Source organism: Prionailurus viverrinus, chromosome A1, assembly GCF_022837055.1.
Source record: "Prionailurus viverrinus isolate Anna chromosome A1, UM_Priviv_1.0, whole genome shotgun sequence".
Taxonomy (NCBI): Eukaryota; Metazoa; Chordata; class Mammalia; order Carnivora; family Felidae; genus Prionailurus; species Prionailurus viverrinus.
In genome coordinates, this window is record NC_062561.1 from 108958258 (window position 1) to 108979884 (window position 21627).

Below are 21627 nucleotides of genomic sequence, written 5' to 3' on the forward strand. Positions count from 1 at the left end.
ACTGAACCTATTACACCCATGTTTAGTATTTTCTAAGTACAGGAATGAACTAGTGATACTGCACAAATGGTTAGGGGAAGGATCAGCCTGGGAAAACCTGGTGTGTGTGCTGGGAGGACGAAGAAGCCCTACCTTTCACAGAAATAGTATTCTTTGGGTACAGACTAAAGATTGGGAAAATTTTAGAAAGGAATGCTAAAACATAATTTCCTCCTTCTCTGCCAAGGTCCTAGGATCTGATCCCGTAAAAGAAGCTGCTGCATTTTTTGCCACTAGAGGAGTGGGCAATAGGCATGCTGTGCTGGGCCAAGCCAGCTGCCAACTCAACAAGCATTCTTTCCTCCTTCATTGAAAGGAATCCCACTTGTATTTGGAACCATGGATTGCTCAACTAAAAAGTTCACGTCCCAGGGTGCCTGGCTGGCTCAGTCGGTTGAGTGTCCACCTCTTGATCTCGACTCAGGTCATGCTCTCACAGTGGCTGGTGGGATCGAATCCTGTGTCGGGCTCCAAGCTGACAGCACAGAGCCTGCTTGGTATTCTTTCTCTCCTTCTCTCCCCCATCTCCAGCCCCCAGCCCCACCACCTCTCTCTCAAAAATAAATATACTTAAAAAAAAAAGTTCACTTCCCAAGTTTCCTTGCAGCCACCGATAATGTGACACATTTCTGCCTAGTGAGATAAAAGCAGAAATACCTAGTGGAGCTTCTGGAAAAGCTGCTATTTTGCTAATAAAATTTGCACCTTTTCCCTTAAGCCCTTCCTACAAAACAGAGGTGATGTCAAGAGGTATCAATGTCCTGACAAGGGCCCCGAGTCCTTGACAGCAGTGTGCAGTCACTTGATTAGCCCTGGACAGTCTGCCCACAGACTTTCCTGTCATAAGAGAAAAACAAGCCCTAATGGGAGTAACCATTATTGCTTGATACGTAATCGAACACACTTTGTAAGAACCAAACAACAGGTGGGCATTTTATAAGACACTACAAAGTCAACAATAATTGGATCATTCCAGTATCTGGAGATGTGACACCAATGCCGGTCCCAGACTGGCCCTCTTGAGTTATCTGTGTCCATTCACTTGTAATAACGTGCAGAGAAGGTTAATGTAGATTCTTTATTGATTCCACCAATGTATTAGTAGATATGATAATAATAAACAGTACTTTTACATTCTCTTAACCAAAAATATAACAAATATTTACACTCAGTAAAAATACAAAAAGCATACAGAGGCACTGTCTTTCTAAAAGACATAAGTTTAAGAGGTATCAAAAAATAGGAGACAAACATTGCTCATTACAGGATACTTTACAATCACTGAATTGTGCAGTATAATTGCATTCAATTACAACTGTGCAGTTTTGTTTTGTCTTTTTCTGATAAGCTCACATGTTTCTATTTCAAAAGGTCAAGTACAACTGCATTCTGTGTATCAAAAATAAAGAAGCCTTAAAAAAGCACAACAAAAGCTGAAGATGAACTGGAGTTCAAGTTTAAATTTGAAAATGTACTGTGACACTTTTTTGAAGATTTATCCCTTTTTTCTGGCCTTTAAGGTACTGCTAATGGGATACATCTACTTTAATATCACATTTTTTAGAAACTTAAAATGTATCAGAATAACAGTAATTGTTTTAAATATACAAAGAAACTCTTCCTCTCCTTCTTTTTATAGAGAAGAGAACACTTTATAAAAATTAGGTTTGTTCTTGGGAATCCTCATGATTACTGCCTCATTTCCCGGCCTGGGAGATTCTCAAGGAGGTTATACAGATGATGACAGTGTGACTTATCACCCTCATGAAAAAACAGTTAAGTCTTTTTCTCCCCAAAGATCAGATTCATAGTAATCATTTGGAGGAAATAAGAATCTACGACTTAAGATAAACTTTTATGGAAGTATATACTGGATTTATTCATTGTTCAAATCTTTCATTATGAAGAAACTGTTTTGTTGAAACTTACTTGGTAGAAACTTTGCACTGAGGATTTACTACTTCATTAAGTCCCGACAGATTTAGAGTTGAGGTGGGATGAGGGCACTAGTCTCATTAAAATTTTAAAATAAAAATAAAAACAAAAACAAATGGGGATTGAGAACTGGAGGAAATACAGGTTAAGGCTTCTCTTGTTCTAGTCATGTAACAAACTAAGAGAAGGCAGAAGTGTTCCCTAAATTAAAATTAAAATGTAAAAATCCAAACTCCATGAGTTCTTAGGAGATACACACATACCACATACAAAGCATTTGGCTTTAGTTCCTGATCACTGTGATTGGCTGACTCAAACACTCACAGCTGGAGCCAGACAAAGTCAGCTACAAGGTGCAGTCCCAAAGCACAGCCTCTGACTCTCTGTGCAAGATATTATTGACACCATTAAGGACAAAGACAGGTAAGGCTCCCATATGATTTCAAACACCTGCAAATGAACAGATATTTTACAAACAGCACATTTTTTTTTTCTGGGGAAATGGATATAAAATAGAATAAATACTCAAACTTGACAAAAAAAAATGACTAACAAAAGTATCTTTCATTTTCTTTGTTTGGCTCTGGACATGAAAACAATACTGCATAAATCAGTGAAAGAACATTTTTTGTAATCAAAGGACCAGTATTTATAGGTTAAATCACTACAGTGTGACTTTTAAACCAGGATTTTTGATCCAGGCCATCTTCCATTTCAACAGACCAAGAAAGCTAGAGAGCCAATTAGCCTCATTCTGACATACCTGGTGGGGTGGGGTGGTGGGCAGGTTTTTAAGGCTTTAAGTTTCAGATTGACATTTTTTTGTTTTGTTTTTTTGTTTTTGGCCCAAAGAAGTTTTCAGATAGGCTATTTTTCCTAAAATGAAGAGACAATCATTTTGGCAGAAAAGATAGACCACTGCCACTTACCACTTGGAAATGATTCATGATTTTAAAACGAAGGGGACTGGGGTGGGAGAGGTGCCTAACTGGCTCAGTCAGTAGAGCATGTGACTCTTAACCTCAGGGTCAACAGTTCAAATTCCACATAAGGCATGAAGCCTATTTAACAACAACAACAACAAAAACCAAGGGTTGGGGTGGAGGTGGGGGGTGCAGGGAAGGAGAGAGAGAAGAGACAGCTAGGAAAAAAAGAGGAAACACAGTCTTGAAAAGGAAATCACAAACCAGCTAAATCCTATAAATTCACACATAGACAACTAGTACTCAGAAGTAATCCCATTTTGGCTCCAAGTTGATCTGGGTAGTGCACATGAATGGCTTTGGCTTTTTTTTTTTTTCTTTTTTTGGTAGTCATAGAAGTTAATTAAGCTCTCACCTGCATTTACATTTTTAAAACATGATTAAATTTAAACTTAAGATATAGAAAACACCGTATTTAATTTGTAAAAATGTGTAAGGTCTAGGTCGCCCAGTAAACAGTCACGGAAATTTTAACTGAACAGTTAAGGAGCGCCATGCCCAACAGACTGTTAAAACACAGATCTCTTTCCTCTCAAGGGCTTAACCTGAGAGCCAAGAGAGAATCATTCCCATAATTCTAGCTCCTCTGTCCCCCCTAAAATTTTCAACCAATTAATACCTTGGTACACTAATGAGCTGTGTTGCAGGCAGCTGGGGGCCACAAGGTTTATGAACACAGCCTCATGCTGTGAGATTGAGTGGAGGGGATGTTGCAGAACATTACATAAAGCTTAATTCATCTCCATGATTACACATCAATGATTGCACTTCCTTCTTAAAAAAAGAACTCCATTATTTGAGCATTTAAAAATTTTTGTTTTGGGTTTCTGCAGAACTCTCTAGAACCCATTCCCTACTTACTGGATTTATACTTCTAGGTAGATGCAGCACGACATTCACTTCAAAAACGGTTGGTATACATGTTTAAGGAAAACTTCATTCTTTAGAGATGAGGGTGGCTACCGACCTAATTATAGCCTCCCTTTCCCAAAGGACTGATAAGAAACCCTGTGGCAGCTTCATTTGGCCTTCCAAATCAGCAGATGGCAGTATCTTCCCTCCTAACACCTCAACCAAATACGGCTTCCTTCCCCACTCAAACGGAGACCCTACCTTGCACTGGTGCAACAGATCAAGTTCATCTCTGTATACATTAAGCATATCATCCTGTAAAGATGACTTCAGTTTGTTCAGACCAGAGACAGTTTTATGGCCTAAAACATAAACATCCACTAATGGTAGCTCCCCAATACAAAGAAAACCACAAAACTTGAAATAATAAGTTACTTTTCAAATACACAAGAGTATCCTTGGTATTGGCAGACATTTTCAATTTGTCCATTAACCCAAGCTATGGCTTGGAAATACTACCACTACTCTCTTAAAAATAACTTCTTCAAGAAAAATCTGATATACACAGGGAGGACTCTGAGTTTGAATCTGTTCTAGTAACTGTGGTCCCAAGGCAGGTCTGGTGTGTGAAGTGAAGACTGGTTTCCAGGCACAATATCCATAGCTGAAGAAACTATGCATCTACAAGGATTAAATAAAAGGAAGCATAACTCAGGGCTATTTCATTGCTCAGGGTACGGGGAATGAAACCTCTGGATTAGCAGCAGCAGCAAGCTTTTTGTTGGCAATGGCCTGCAGAATCATGACGTGGTTCTACCCACTCCTTCCCCGACGACTTTCAGTAAACTTCAAACGGGTGCTCCAAAGTCTAGACTGCTGAGACCTGTTCATTTTCTGCAAACAGTAAAAACAGAGGAAAGTGGTAGATGAGGCATATTAATGAAAATCAATAGTATTTCATACTATTCATTCATAGTTACCTGTTTAGACAATTAGTCAATTTCAATGAGAAATCCTCTCAAATATCCCATCAGGGCCCTGATTTTATTATAATGACATTTATGAGTGTTGATCACACTTGAAGGCTGAAGAACTACAATTTCCTAACTGCTTTTTCATCACTTCATTACTCTACTATTTAAAAGGATACAATTTTACTTATTTTTAATAAAGCGAACCATTTTTGAAATATCACCCCAGCTGCAGTCAGTCAAGAGTTTTGCTCATAAGAGAAACGACATCAACGGCATGAATTCAGGCAACTCAGCACTTTGATATTTGCACTTTGAAGTTTTCATGCTTTTATGAGAGACACAACTCCACTAATGTCAAGTGCCTCCTCTTGAAATTATCCTCTGAGATTGAGCTATTTGTCAAATATGAGAATACCCTATTTGAGCCAGAAGAAAGGTACAAGGCGCAAAGAAACAAGCAGCTTGATCTCTCCATTAAAAAAAAAATACACCCCTGTATTTAGGAATTTCTTTTTTTTACCAGAGATTTGTAAGGCATTTTACATGTAACCTTAATGATTATGTAAAATAACATAGTAAAGACCAATTAATGTATTCAGCAATTCATTTAAGACCCATTAAGGTAGTTTGTCAACATACCATCTGTTTCGCTATCTGCGTCAGTCACATCTGCTAGTTTAGGATGGGATGGTTGCAAAATATGCCTCTGAGGCTGAGTTACAATCTTCGATGGAACACAGGCCACGGGGCTGCTACCGAGAGAAGCTGGTGGAAGTCTAGAGAGGCTGTTATGCATCATCTTTGACCTCTGCACTGCCACACTATAATCTGGAGGTCTTAGGTGTAGGTGGGGTCCTTCCTTTAGGTCCGCTAAAGAAATGCCCATGTATCCTGGAGGAGTGGGAGGTGGCTCCCTATACCTATCCTCCTTCTTGGGTGAGGTGACACAGTACACTGGCATGAAAAATAAGCAATGGAAATGTTAATGAAAAATGTAAGAAATGAAAAAAACCATACTGAAACTTATTACACTGACAAAACAGAAACCAAAACCAAACTAAATAAATATATTTGAATACAATGACAGATTATAAAAACATACTATTTTAAACCTTAGTATTAAACCTGTTTTTTCAAACACATAAATCACATGAGGTCTTATAAACATAAATAAACAGAGTGACAGAGAACTGAAAACAATGATGCCATGACAGGCCCCCCTCTGCAGGGGGCCCTTGCACCACAGAGATGTCTGCCTGGCTCCTCGACGACTCCAGGTCTGAGGACGATGGAGTCAGAAGCATTGAAGAGTTTACCCTGAACATCTATGCTCTGCTGACTGAGAGGATTTTCACAGGAAGGACGTCTGGGCCTTCTATTTCAGGTCTCTTCTACCCTGTCCCTGAGACACAAACCACTGTTTCATGGCCTCCCAGGTGGACTATCAGTCCTGGCATATGAACAACATTAACGTTCTGGGAAATAGAGGTCCTAATTCCTTCAAGAACCTTCCTTCCAACTTCTGATCTGTGACTAAGCGAAAAAGAAAAAAACAGCTATCATTTTAGGCAATTCATCTTAAGTTTCCGTGGTTTTTAGTGGACATTAAAAATAACTGTGATTGGGGTGCCTGGGTGGCTCAGTCAGTTAAGTGTCCAACTTCAGCTCAGGTCATGATCTCATGGTTGATGAGTTCACAAGCCCCTGCATGGGGCTCTGTGCTGACAGTTCAGAGCCTGGAGCCTGCTTGAGATTCTGTGTCTCCCTCTCTGTCTCTCTTTCTCTCCGCCCCTCCCCCAGTCATGCTCTGCCTCTCTCCATCTCTCAAAAATGAGTAACTGTTAAAACATTTTTGAAAAAGTAACTGTGACTTTAGAAAAAATGTGACCTAAAATCCTTTTCCCTAAGTTTGCAAATGTTGGGAGTAAGGCAAAGTTTCAAAAAGCATCAGAAATGGGTTAAAGAAAAAAGGAAGTTCCATGAAATTAAGAGCGATTGGCAGGATCTAAGGGACAGGTGGATCTGAATATCCTGATGACGTAAGTAACTTTTAAACACAAGCATTACCTATATATAAGCAGAATAAATTAAAAAGGACCATTAATAATTCTAATATTAACTCTCCTTCTAGAGGATCAAGTTCTCCCATAGTGAAATTTCTACAAATGTACCAGCAAAATCTGCATATAGTATCAAGGTCCTAAAGGATTTCCATTCCTAGCTGAGAGGATGTGGCAGGGACAGGGCAGAGCACAAGTTGTCAAGACCAGTAAGACAAGAATGAAGAATTTAAGGAATTTGCCCAGAGTCATCTGGAAATGAAATAAAAGATTCTTAAAAATCTAGTTGCCTAAAAGGACAAGAGATTAATTGTATATCCTTGCACACACATGCTTATATATCCACATAGTGGTTACCTAGAAAGATTTAACAAAAAATCCTTGGAAAAAAATGAATGAGCTAAAAATCCCAATCCATAATGCAATTTGACAAGTAAAAAAAATGTACTACAAATGTGCTATAAAAATCAGCACATCTTTCACATTCTTAGAAATTTAAATTGACTTCAGGAATATGTTACAGAGTTGATTCATAATATAGTAATTCCATATAAATAGAAAAGCAGGGGCTACTATATCCTAATATTTACATAATTCAAGGAATAAATGAAAAAAATATATTTGAGGGCAAAATACTAAAAGGATACATACACCAAGAGAGCTGCGTGTGGTCAGAATGGAGCCCACACCAGGAGTTGGGGCACCCACGCTGTGTGCTAGAAGGGTATGGTGAAAATTTGGACTTTCTAAACACAATTACCCTCACTTCTGCTATCTAAAAATAGTACCAAAGTTTCTACCATTTGTAGAAAACATTTGTGGCCCAAACTATGAGGTGGAGAGAGAACAATCCCTTCATTACTACTGCATAACAATAAAATCTTTCCTTAATGAAACCAAAGAGACCTGAAAAACAAAACAAAACTGTCGCCTTAATTAAACACCTTCATAACAGTCTTTTAGTCTAATAGGCTTGAGTCTAATAGGCTTGAGCACATGCCCCCAAACCCTTAAGAAAGCATGAACTTTCTGAAAATAACTTGTTTGTAGAGGGCAGGAAGAGAGGTCGGAGAGAGAGATGGAATATTTGCCAAGTGTAAAATTCTGGGCCAACATATCCCAATGCGATTCTTTGCCACTTAATCTCTCAATGCCACAGATATGACAAAGAACACACAACTTACCAATCAAGCCCTTTTCTGTACTTGAAGTAACAGTTTTATAAACTGGGTCAGTGCCATCCTTGGGGTCCAAGCCTTCAGAGGACTCAAGTGGGGTGCTCTCCAACACTCTCCTTTTAACTGTCCCATAGTTTGGTTCATATGTGTCAGACAGAGAACTGGAGGAGGCCCAACTCTGTCTCATCTGATTAGTCTCTAGGCTTCCTTTACATTGACCACAAGTTCGGGAGCAGCCTTTAGGACAGGAATAGGGCTCACAGTCAGGGGGTTCAACTTCAACAATGGGGCCATCCAAATGGGTCTGTCGGTAAGAGTTCAAAAAATCCCAGCCTTTTGGGTTTGGAAGGCTTTGGAAGTTGTCATGGGAGCTGCTTGAACAGGAAGTCCAGCTTCCACGACCACTATCGGCTGCTTCTAAAATGATATGTTCATGAGAAATCTCTTCATTACTCATAGAAGATGACACAGCTAAACTCTTGACTAGAGATGGCTTTGACAGTGTCCACCTTTTTAAAAAAAAAAAAAAGTTAAGGATACACAATTAAAAGTGATTTACTGGCTTCCTGGAAAAACCTCCTGTCCAATCCAAGTAATACTGCCTACAAGAGACTACAGAACATGAATCATCAATGTTTAATACCAAAATAATCTTTTGAAAGAAAAAAAGACACTGTAATTAATCATCACTTAATCTCTATTCCCATTAATGTTAGTATTTAGCTAGAAACATACATGGAAGAAACTCAAATACTTAGCAAGATTACTAAGAATTTTTCTTGAATTGATTTTAAGTGAAAATGAAAAATGAGGTTTGAAACAAATACAATTAAGTATACATTTTCATTCTTGGTCAATATAATGCTACATTCTCTACATGGATACAGAATAAAGAATTCTCAACTATAGGAACCATGTTTGGTTTTCCAATTTAATTCTGAGATCAGCCTACTACAATGCCAAGTAAAGAGTAACTTCCCCGACTAACTAAAATCTATTAAATGAATTCTAGTATTTATAGCAGGGGTGGCCCAAATAAAGGCTCCAGGGTCAAATCTGGCCAACAGATGTTTCTGTATGGTCTGAGGCAAACTGATAGCCTGCTGACATTATTTACTATTTTGACTTTTATAGAAAGGTCTGCTGAACCCTGGTCTAGAGAATCATACTTTAAAAACTTTTATAAATATGCTAATACTTTACTATATCTTCAGTTTTTCATATTAAGGAATACCAAATTTAACATTATTTATCGGCTTAGAATCAACTTTCTCAATGTTTTCTCAAAGATTTCCATTTTATGTGATTGTAAATTTAAATTTCCAGTTAACTTAAAAAAAAAAAAAAAGGCTTTGGAGTTCCACAAGCTGGTTTAATTCTTACTCTCCAAATCATACTTTCAGATCAAGGACTGGCCCTACTCCCTCAACATGTCCACACTGTGTACAGTACTGGGTATACTTCCCATTATACAATCTTTTTGAGCATTCTCTAACTTAACAGCCACAGTGCAACAACCACCTCCCCTGTTGTCAACAGCAGCTTCTGTGAGTTCTTATTAAATAAAAATATACTTGACAGAAAGTTACTTGAATTCACTAACACTTCAAAAATGAGCACCCATACATAAAATAGTACTCATTTGCAAATGAAATACAGACAATCCATGCTTGGCCCTCATATTATTTTAGGGATCCCCCTGCAACCACCCCAGGGGATAGGGGATATCTAAGGCCAAGTTGGGGAGCACTGCTTGCAGTGGCCACTCAGCTTGGGTTTTGTGATATGAACACAGGCAAGTATGTTTTACCCAGGGCCCAGCTGACTATGGTCTCCTATCCCTGAGGAGTGTTCTGTTTTTTCCAATGGTCCAGTGGATTCAGGGACCGCCATAGCATGTGAAGAACACCGTTCATCCTGTAGAGCTGTAGACATGGAGTCAACAGAACAATTGCTCACGATGCTGGATCGTGAAGAAATTTCGCTATGGCTGGAGTCAGACAAGTTGTCAGATTTAGTTGATGGCATAAGTGTACAACCTAAATGAGAAAAAACAAGTGATCAAACTACAAAACAAGGAAATAGGTAGGGGTATGTGGTCAGGGAGAAGACAAAGAAAAGCATAAAAACAGCAAAAGACGGTGAGTAGCAATCTCAGTTTCCATCTATGTGGCTGTAATGATGCCAATCTCCTACACACCTTCCCTCCATATTCACTCACCTACCTATCTATACTGTACCAACCCACCTCCAAACTCAAGAAATTGGAAGTCAAAATCAGGACTACTGAGGAAACTAGTCCAAATATGTACCTGCCCCACGTTCTCACATAGTTGTAAGCATTTAATAAAACAAGGAGAAATTACATGTATTTCAAAATAGTAAAAAGCAGACATCTTGAATTTATCAACTTCTTTTTAATCCTGCGTCTCCTTTTTTAATGAACATAAATATTTCATGGCCTGATCTGAATGTCTAGAATATCACCTTGAGGTAGGAGTGGGGGAGGGGAATCAAGACTCAAGAGAAAGAATTCTTTTCTGCTTTCTCCAACCACACATACTTACCCTAGATATACTGAATAATACCTAAGGAGTCTTGCCCCAAGTTGAAAGCAATTATTTTCATATTTTTTAATAAATACGGATTTAATCTTATACCTGGTTTCCTTTTTCTTCACCAACTTTGAAGAATATTGCATTAAACAGCAAAACTGACAAATTTATAAAAATGTGTTCTGAAAAAAACAGCATCTGCCTGTTTTAAATTGTTCTCTGACTTACTGCACAGCAGATATAGCAAGAGACATTTTCTTTTGCATTTTCTGGAATAAAGGGGTAGAGATGGAATGAGATGGAAGCATCCAAAAATAAATCTGCAGCATGACAGTTAAATGTACATTATGTCTGTTTTGATAACTGTTAGAAAAGTAAACAAAACCTCTTTTATTTAGAAAGAAAAGAAAATGCCAGTAGGTGTCAACGAAGCAAACAATTATTTTCCTGTTCACTGGACAAATGAGGTTCAAGAGATACATGACTTTCAGGACAATCCCTAGAAATCTCATTAAGAAAAACTACAGGTTTTATATTCACATATAACTCAAGTCACTAAAGAAAAAATCTGTTGAACAATAACCATAATGAGTAGTTCCACTAATTATTTCAAAAAGAAAAATTAAGACCAAGAATATGGCTGATTTATATTTTGCCTTATGGGACCAGGCCCAGGACAAGTTGAGATAAGTCAGTCTTTTGACCTGTGACCACTCACCGCTACTTTCTCAGTGCCCTTTATGAATTGACTGGTAATTTTCAAGCGTACCATGAAAACGGATGTAGTAAATTTAAAAATATATAAATATAAACATATATAAATTCTTCCTCAAAAGAAAAAATCATTGCTCTTTTATCCTAGGGGATAGACCTGCTTTACTGTTTTAAGAGTAATTACATCCCTGTATCTGTTAGATCAGTGTTTCTCAAATATAATCAGCTCTAAGAATCACCTAAAGGGTTATTAATATATATATTCTTGGGCTTATTTCTGGCAATTCAGTATTTATGAGGTTTGTGGTAGACACAGTAACTACATTTTTAACAAATTTCCACATGAATTTCACTTGCTATTTTAGACTATCTCCTCTTCCTCCTCTGGGCCAGAGATTTATATGAAAAACGGATAAAATTAGAAGTGTGGACAAGATGCAGCTTCTTGCCTTCTTTTTCCCTTAGCAGGTAAAGTAGTTGCAGTAATAAGAACAATGAATTCTGAGGTAAAGGTGGTGATAAGATCATTCCTGGGTGTTCTCATGAGAAAGTAAATACTGATTTTTAAAAAGTACCTCTACTTATTTCATTCACAGTAGGAAATAAAGCCAACTACAGAAAACAAGAGTATAAATTTTACTAACATTAGGAAAATAACATGTACAAATAAGGCACTTTATATAAATATGACTTTGTTGCTAGAGTACCTTTAACACTAATCATAAAATGCCTATATCAATCATATTATACACTAAGTTTTCTGACTAAAATTTGTTCAATAAATAACTTAAGCTACATTTACATTAATAAATGAAAACAAATTCCACACTAAAATTAAGTAAGGAACTCCATCAGATTGTCTTTCTCCTTTTAGACTTGAATCGCGTATAGAAGCAGTTTAAAGTGTTACTGTTGCCTCGGCTATTTGAACTGAAGATGTCTTTCCCTTTCTCATCTTTGATGTTGCTTCCAACATCCTTCACTTTCTCACAGCTTTCTGTAGCTTGATTGTGATCTGCGTCCTCTTTTTTGCTGTTGGCTAGTCTCTCCCTTGAAAGAGTTCTTTCCCTAAATCTTCTAAACGGGGACGTCACTCTTTTTCTGGCTGTGTTCTCACAACTTGTCCTGTCTCTATCTTCCTCAGTGGCCTTCTCGGTCCTGTCTGTCCTTTTGGCTGTGCTCCTGGTAATCTGAAGGATTTTCTTTTGCAAGTAAACCCCGCCTATGCCGGGGCAGCTCTGGCCACTGATCTTGGTGCTGGACTCACGGGGAGGGGATGAGGAAGACCCTGAGAGGCGCAGCAGGATGCTGAGATCAGATAGGATACTGCCAACTGGAGGGAGAGATGCAAAAACCCTGTCACGGTCAATTAATTCTTTCCAATTAATCACAATTAGCTTGGTTTCTATTACAGAGTATTTTGTTATTAAAAAAATTCAAACATTTTAACAATACTGGAAAAACTGAAATCTAGTAATGTATTTCTTAAAGGACAGAAGTCTACAATATACCATAAATACTTCAGTCATTGCAAAACAGAACATGGGAGAAAAATTACCTTAATCAGAACAAGCTGGTAATAAAATATTGTTGAAAGTAAGCCAGGGTGGTAAAATCATAAGGAAAAATATGACAAGAGTATCAGGTAACCAGAATTATTTCTCAAAAGTAACTATGTCTATAATTTTCAGGCAGATTCTACTAAGAAAAAGCTTGGTAAAAAGCCAGACAGGACATATAAATACTAAGGACAATATAAGTATTTATAAAGCACCATTTCTGATCCTGTTTCATCTCCAAGGTGGAAAGGTTGCCCTCCTTATGTACTGAGGAAGACAGAGGTTAAGGCTGCCTGATGTCATTTTTTAAAAGTTCTTACTTATATAAATTCCCCTTATAAAAAATAGGAATCTAGGCTTATTTCCTTGAATGTTAAAAAACAGAACACTAATTCCAAAGTTTAGCAAGAACCAGAAACAGATCCTACTATTGTACTCTTAGTTTAATAACATTTTTGTTCAGTTACAGACTACTGGCAAGACCATGTCTATGGAAACAAAAAGAAATCCAATAACTGGTTGGGGTTTTGGTAAAACATACTGTACAAACAATTAGTAACAGTTTTAAAGATAATAAACTCCTCAGGTTTCCAAAGATTCTCAACATGCCTATGATAGGCTCCCAAAGCTATGAATGTCAAGGTCAATTGCTGGCCACATACTGAAAGACACTGTGGCAAAGACTCTCTATTCTAGTGGTGAGAGTAGATTTTCTGTCGAGAATGAGAGCAATGGGGAAATTCTTGTTCTCACAAGTAACGTTCAGGCAAGAACACCAAATCCAATCAACTAGTTTCCTAGTTAGAGAACTGTCTATGATGGGACTTCCGATTAGTCTCCCCAAGGGGTGGAGGGTGTAAAGATGTGCCTGAAAGAGGATTAAGAACACACAGCCACTGTTCATTAGGACCATCTGTGTGAATGGATGTGGTAAGGAGCACCTCGGAGGGCACCAGGCACACAGTAAGAGGACGAAACAGACTGTACTTCACAAAATCACATGTGAGCTACATACCACAAGATCAGAGACCTGTGTTTTAAAAACATACCTGTTAATATATATTGTTTATACATCCTGTTTAATTTTTACTAATCTTTTCTGAGTAAAATCTGAATGAAAATTCCAGCTTCTCTCAGCTATGTGAAGGAGAACAGGAAACGTTAGAATGAAGCTAAGTTACCCTGGGATGGCAGAAGGGACAAAGAGGACACGCTTCAATTTACTAAACACTTATCATCTATCAGGCTTTATAAATACTATTTCGTTTAACCCTTGTATAAGGTCCCTAAAATAGCTGGTCTTTGTTCAGCTTATAAATTACCTGGGCTTAGTAATGCAGCTATAGTGGGGAACAGAGTTAGAATTCAAGCTCTGGTCTGACATCACTTACCATATCGCTGCCACAAATATGGCAAATAATAAAAAAAGAGCTCGCAAAAGTGGGATCAAACTTAGAACATGGGAGCGGGGGAAAGCTCTGGAAGCTTTTCATTCCTGCTAGAATTCATAAGGTTTTCTTCCCCAACCCCATGTGCCCTCTTGTACTGTGATTATTTAAACATGTGATTCTTTTACATCCAGGAAGATGATGCCAGAACTAAGGAGACTTTTTAACCAAATACAAAAAGAGTGTGGAGCAGCCAGTGTAAGAAATACACACACCATTTAAAATACTACACGTGCAGCTAACGTGAAATTGCATTTGCATACACACTACCCAGTCTACTCAAGACAAAAAAAGCTTCACTGTGAATTACGAAAATGTAGGTCAATGAACAAGACCGATTTCAGGCATTTTACATCAAGAGGTTCTCTTTAAGTGTGATGTAAAATCCACAGGGCTATAAGTTATTTTAAATCCTATTACTAAAAAGGTAATAATATTCCATTACTAAAAAAAGGAACATATCAACCTAAATATGCTTTTTTCCCCCGAATTTTGTAGCTGGTTAAAACCAATTTATTGTAGAAATTCGTATTTTAAAATACTCCACAGAAATGTTTAAAAAATTGGAAATTTGAATAACACCACCAAGAATCTGCAAAGAATGATGTGACTGTGACTTCTGCCTTCATTCTTATCTATGCATGTCCACTCTGAATACAGAAGTCCTTGCATATATAAGGCACAACACCTGGAGAGCATCTGAATAATTCAAACTAAAACATGAAAGTTCAAAAAGTATCAGGAGGTACATGTTTCTTCACTTTCTATTATCACTAGAGATGGAAAAAGCAAATTACGTGTCACAAAGTGTTGCTTGGTGTAAGAACAACTAGCTTAAACTGTTACGTCTTACCTTTGCGAGGAGAGCCTTGAGGAGATGCAGGAGGACTAGAATGTAAGGATGATGCCACAGAGATCGTATCTTCTGGATGTTTCTTACCAATTATTTCTTCAGTTGTCCCTAAAACTTTCTGAGGTAAATTTGTACCTGAAAATAAAACCCAAGAAGCAAGTAAGCATCACTTCACAATGAAAATATCTGTAAGGTGCCTAATACGCTACGTAACTAAAGCCATGATGCGAAACGGCTAGTGTAGTCAACTGAAATGTGTAAATGACAAACAGGGACTAAATGACTGGGTAATAGCATACAGAGATTCTCACCTCTAGGTTACTGGTTCCAATTCAGCTAGTCAGCACAAACCACATTATAACAGTTCTTTGTTGTCTGTTTTGTGGCGTAAGGGAAACCGATTTAATGGTTTGAGTATAGTGTCCCAGCCCCCACAATTAACACATTTGTCGGAAGTCTTAATAGGGAAGGTATGGATTCCAACTCTTCTCTCCCCTCTAGAGGTGGCCTCTCCAAGTCAGGGTGAGGCACGTGGCCAGGGCAGTGTAGGGATGCTGGCACTGTCACTACCTGTGGGCATATGGAAGAGGCTGCCGGGCTGCCAGTCCAGCCCTTTTCAATAGGACTAAATTCACACTATAGGAGAAAAGTAGACAACAGAAAGAATCATGAATTTATAGAAAAATGGTATGGAGCCCACTGGAAACATGCTGCAAAGTTCTATCTTTACTGTTGTTGAATAGACGTTCCTGTTTAGCATAGGTCAAACTTAGCAATGGTTTCACGATACTGACATTTTTATATTATAGATCTTCTCTAAGAAAAGTCAAAGAGCTATTGACACTATTGTAATCAGTAAAGTAAGCCCAACTTTGATGGGCATTTGTCATAGTAACAAGCGGCCCTTTTTAACAATGCAGAAATTTAAAATTTAAATCACGGTATACTCACACTACTCTTAATTAAGTGCTTTTTTAATATGAATACATTTATCACATAAATAACAGCCATATTACAACAAGCAAAAAGAGGGCTACTTAGAGTTAATACTGCCTCTTGGGTGATGACATCCGAGTAAGAAGCCAGACCTACACCTCTCCTATTTCTCACTTGACCAGCATATTGACTGATTTCATCAATTTTGTACCCAATTATTTCCTCATCTCCCCAACCATCAAACTAGCTCGGGCTCTGAGCAACATCCAGTGAATTGTTCTATCAGCCCTCCTTTTGGACTGTCTATCTGCAGTCTCACTGCCCTCCCTACTCTAGTTCTTCTCCAAATATAAAGTGGACCATAACCTTCCCCTGCTCAAATGTCTGCAACAGCTACCCACGGACAACTGTCCTTTGGCATGCCATATTAAAATTTCAGCATGCTTAGGACTTCACTTCTTGTCATCCTGGGAGGCTGTTTAATATGATGGTTGAAAAAAAGGACTTTAAAGCCAGTTAGCCTGCGATCAACTCCCACCTCCATCACACACTGGCAGTGTGTAAGTTACTGAGACCTTCTTTGTTTACTCTCTAAAACAAGAGTATTGCCTATCTTATAGGGTTATTATGAAGATTAAATGAACGTAACGAACTTAGTAAAGCATAAAGCACTCAGAACTGTGTCTGGCACTCAGGCGGTACTCTGTAGGTGGTAGCTTTAATTATTATTGTCTCTCAGCACTCTTTCTGCAGCTCTACACTCAGAGGCAGCAAACTGACAGTAGCTCCTTGCAGATACCATGCTTTTCCTTTGCTTGAAGCAATTTCTCTGCAGTCTTTGCCTCATTACCTCCCTCTTGACCAAGCCTTAAAACTCTGCTTAGGTGTTATCTCCACAAAGCCTGCTCTGAAGTTCCACTTTATACTTAGCTCTGTGTGCTCCAGAAACTTCCCATTTTTTGTTTTTTTTATATGCTCTGAACATACTCTAGGCATAAAAGCAAACATATTATATTTGTTACCGGTTTGTGGGTCTATAGTACCAAAATGGAAACCTGGCAAAGGCAAGGAGTGGGGGGCACTTCTTATTCAACTTTGGATCTCAAAACAAAATCAAATAAAACTCACAAAGTTCTACTAAATATGTCCTAAATGTATAATGCATGGGTTAAGCGCTAATGTTAGGAACCAAACTAAATGTAGCTTCTTTTCTACACGGCCTAGCAGAGGAGGGATAAAGCATGGTCTATACTTTATAAACCTTACAATCTTCTCTCGTCTCCTCACTAGGTTTTTGAGAAGTGATCGTGAATGTAAAAACAATATACATTTTTAGAATAAGCAACCTCATTCTCATAGGTTGCAGGTGCGTTAGGTAAGTGTTCAAATGCACCTCTGAAAGCAGCAAATGCTTGGTACCTAGGCATATTGCTCTAAGTTTTCTGTTGCTAGGACTACAGGAATTCTAATTATCAGCATTTAAGATATTTATGCTGTTATCAAATACCTAGAGGCAAACAAACATCTTTCAATTCATGAATGACAATTATATGAACTATACTAGCTGATCTTCTGAGCATTTATATTTGTAATTATTTTTCATTCTAACTCCCCTGGAAATTTTAATTAAATCAATGCAATAATTGTGAATACTCACATAATGTGGCGGGGTCTTTTGCTTGTCCCTTCTTCCTGATGGGGTGCAAATTAACAGCTGGCACTTGGAGTGCCTGGCTCACTCTGTGAGGCTGATGCAAATGTGCTTTAGCTGTTTGGCCCGCTGATCTCATAGGCACTGGAGACATTTCTGATGACTTGGCCGATCTTTTCTCATTGAAATTCTTAGTCACTAATAGAACAGAGTAAGAATTATGTAACTGTGTACTTTTTTAGGCAAGGTTATCACTATGACAATAATGACTGCATTAAAACCTTCTATTTTTAACAGAAAAAATACAACAGATTAATCTTCCTAAAAATAATTTCATGTATTATAAAACATGACTTCTAAAATGTCTGTAGAATTAAGTTGCTTCCTCCATACATTCTGAACCCATTAACTTAAATGGTCCCCTTTCCACCATAACAGTGACAGCCAAGTTTACATCCTCTCATCTACACTACTGAAATACTTCCCTGATTGGATCAATTCTAGTCTATGACTTCAAGCCACTCTCAACAGAACAGCAGAGTGCCTCTTCCAACATGAAAATCGGATCATACCAGTTTCCTTCTCCAATTTTATTCTATCAGCAATTTATCAAGTTCTAAGTATCCTATTGGAATTTTTATTGGCATAACATTTAATCATATATATGTGTAAAATAACATCCACTGCGTAAAATAACAGCCACTTACAACTTAATCTTTTTTGATTGTTACAATATAGTGTAATTTACCATTTATGATTTCTGCTTTTACAACTCATGACTTCCTTGACCCAGACACATATACCCTATGTTGTTCATATGGGTATTCTCGGCTTTCACAAGTTGTATTACTCCATTTTGCTTTTACGAAATACCTACATTAGAAATTAGCCCAAATAGCCCAAATAAATTCAAAGAGGATTCTTGCTTACAGAGGCAATGTAAGAAGCAGTGAGAAGAGAACCAACAAGCTACTTTCCCAGAAACTACACTCAGCACCTCAGTATCAAACTGCTACTTAAAAAAAAAAAATTTTTTTTAATGTTTATTTATTCTTGAGAGAGAGAGACAGACAGAGACAGTTTGAGTGGGGGAGGGTCAGAGAGAAAGGGAGACACAGAATCTGAAGCAGGCTCCAGGCTCTGAGCTGTCAGCACAGAGCGTGACGCAGGGTTTGAACTTACCAACTGTGAGATCATGACCTTAGCTGAAGTCGGACGCCTAACCAACTGAGCCACCCAGGCGCCCCTAAACTGCCATAACTTTAAATTGTGTCTGTGAGCCTGTGTGCTCTATCTAGATTTATTCTGTGCATCTGTTAGTAAGATGTGTCCTAAAGTATCAGAAAAGCCTAACAGAGGTTATTTTTTTGGATCTGGGAACACTCAAATTTTTTTCCATAGAAATTAATGGTAACTGCTTCTTCCCTTTATGTCATTTTGGCCTACAAAATGTTTCATAGGAATGTTCTACTTACAAATGGTGGGGGAAGCCTATGTGTAATTAAAAAATTTTGAGAATAGGCTCTCCTTTTTCCCCCACATAATTCCAGTATTTTAATATGAGAATGTGCCTCACTTTTCTTAGTTCACCTTACTAACACCTATTGTTTATAAGGCTTTCAATTAAATTTCTTCCATTTCCTAGTTGGCAAATATCTATGAAATTTAACGAAGATAAAAGTTCACTTAGTTTTACTCTGTATTTAGGGATGAAGATAAAAACGTCCTCAAACTGAAGGGCTCCTCTATAATGTTCCAGTTTTTATAAGAAGACTTTCTAATGATTTTTTTTTTTAATTTTTTTTTTTTTCAACGTTTATTTATTTTGGGGACAGAGAGACAGAGCATGAACGGGGGAGGGGCAGAGAGAGAGGGAGACACAGAATCAGAAACAGGCTCCAGGCTCTGAGCCATCAGCCCAGAGCCTGACGCGGGGCTCGAACTCACGGACCGCGAGATCGTGACCTGGCTGAAGTCGGACGCTTAACCGACTGCGCCACCCAGGCGCCCCTCTAATGATTTTTTTAAACGTTTATTTATTTCTGTGAGAGGCAGAGAGAGTGTGTGTGTGTGTGTGTGCGCGCGCGCGCGAGCACATGCGTGAACAAGAAGGGGACGGGCAGAGAGAAGGAGACAGAGGATCCAAAGTTGGACATTCAACCAAACAAGCTACCTAGGGGCCCCAACTTTCTAATAATTTTTTAAAAATGTTTATTTATTTATTTTTGAGAGAGAAAGAGAGAACACAAGTAGGGAAGGGGCAGAGAGAAAGGGAGACAGAATCTGAAGCAGGCTCCAAGCTCCAAGCTGTTAGGGCAGAGCCCGACGCAAGGCTTGACCTCACAAACTATGATGAGATCATGACCTCAGCTGAAGTCAGATGCTTAACTGAGCCACCCAGCCTCCCCTCTAATGCTTTTTAAAGAATTCTTCAACCCTCAGTTTCCTACACATGGCAATTAGGAACGGATGGAATTCAGTATCCAGATAAGAGATCATTTGACGCTTGGGATGTCAGAAACCTTTTTGAGAGAAAGTTAATTTTCACTGGACTTAAGCTTAACTGTAAAGATATAATGTCTATTTTGTTGTACTATTTAACATCACATTAAGTGAAAACTTGTACTTACAGGTACCATAGGCAGGCTCCCACTGCAATGACATCATCTGAAACTTTTCCTCATCTGTGTCTACATCCAGACTGGAAAGATACTGCTTCACTTTTCTTGCCATTTGGGCATCCTCGTATAGCTTCTTGGCGTTGAGCAGAGAGCTGCGGCGTGCCCTTTTCTTGTGAGCACCTCCTTGAACATCTAGCATGTTAGAGTTTGTGCTGCCTTGACTCAATGACCTGTAGGATGATGGATATCACAATGAGGGACAGTAAAGATGAGATATACACATGGCAGACTGAAGATTAAAAGAATTTTGTTCTGTTAATGCTACTGCATGCTGATGCAAATGAGTTAAAAGATGAAGAGCATTAATGCAAAGTAATATGGCACACATGGCTATGTTCTAAGTTTTAAGATTCGGCAAAGTGCAGAATTCAAAAGAGTAAGATAATAATTTTTCCTCCTCCCTCCAACCCCGTGCCCCAGCAACAAATTCCATGAAATCTGTTTGTGCCTATGCAATCCATGGCACAGCTGGGACAAGTAAACAGCAGCCCCCAGGAGGCCATCCAAACTCTGAAAATATGGCAAGAGTCTGAGTCAGAACAAGTCCATCCTTAGCCAGATCTCTATACCAGGATTCTTGAGCAAGGGAGTTTCTACAGGAGCTTTGCTTATCTGTGCTGCTTCTTTGTACATGCCATAGCCATCACCATTCCTATCTACAGCAGGCCACTCTTAGAAAGCTAACCAATTTTACCACTAAGTGTTTTGGCCAAATTCAAAGAGAACGGCCGAAAAGAAAAATAGGCATTTATACTCAATTCCGTATAGTCAGAGACCAGAAGTACAAGAGAAAGCTCAATCTCCCACTCACACTTGGAATGGTTAGGCAATATGTGGTTCTGGACTGAGGATCTGGGACTTGGGAACTTTCTTTGCAATGCCTCTGCGATGAATTGCAAGCTGGGTAGAAATAACCACAGTTCAAACAAACTATAGCTTCACCCAACCTCTTTGTGGCAAACCTCATTCTATAATGGCCACATCTGGAACCAGTGGAAAACAGGAAAAGCAATGCTATTTGTCCTTTCTAATGAGGCTAGAAACACGAAGTTCTTAAATGATTTTTATTCTAAATGCAGTTCTCACTCCAAAATAATAAAGTTATCTATGGGTTATCTAAACGAGCCTCATATTTACCCTAAAATATTCTAAATACACAGATCACAAAGAACAATTTGTTCTGCAGTGCTCACATACTATTTAAAACCG

At 38.4% G+C, this 21627-nt stretch overlaps 1 protein-coding gene across 8 annotated transcripts in view; it reads right to left on the bottom strand.

Moving 5' to 3' along the window:
* Window positions 1–1098: 1098 nt before the first annotated feature.
* RAPGEF6 (Rap guanine nucleotide exchange factor 6) overlaps window positions 1099–21627 on the bottom strand; it is a 192166-nt gene continuing 171637 nt past the window's right edge. For 6 of the 8 annotated variants that reach the window (XM_047873242.1, XM_047873234.1, XM_047873224.1 and 3 more), the window contains 7 exons: window positions 20368–20588; window positions 17744–17935; window positions 15151–15285; window positions 9832–10060; window positions 8028–8530; window positions 5423–5737; window positions 1099–4703 (listed from right to left, as the gene is read on the bottom strand). In XM_047873242.1, the coding sequence (XP_047729198.1) occupies window positions 4678–4703; window positions 5423–5737; window positions 8028–8530; window positions 9832–10060; window positions 15151–15285; window positions 17744–17935; window positions 20368–20588 (1621 nt within the window). In that variant the 3' untranslated portion in view covers window positions 1099–4677. Of the gene's footprint in view, window positions 4704–5422; window positions 5738–8027; window positions 8531–9831; window positions 12624–15150; window positions 15286–17743; window positions 17936–20367; window positions 20589–21627 lie in introns of those variants that run through there. The other 2 variants (XM_047873264.1, XM_047873253.1) reach the window with 1 other exon arrangement.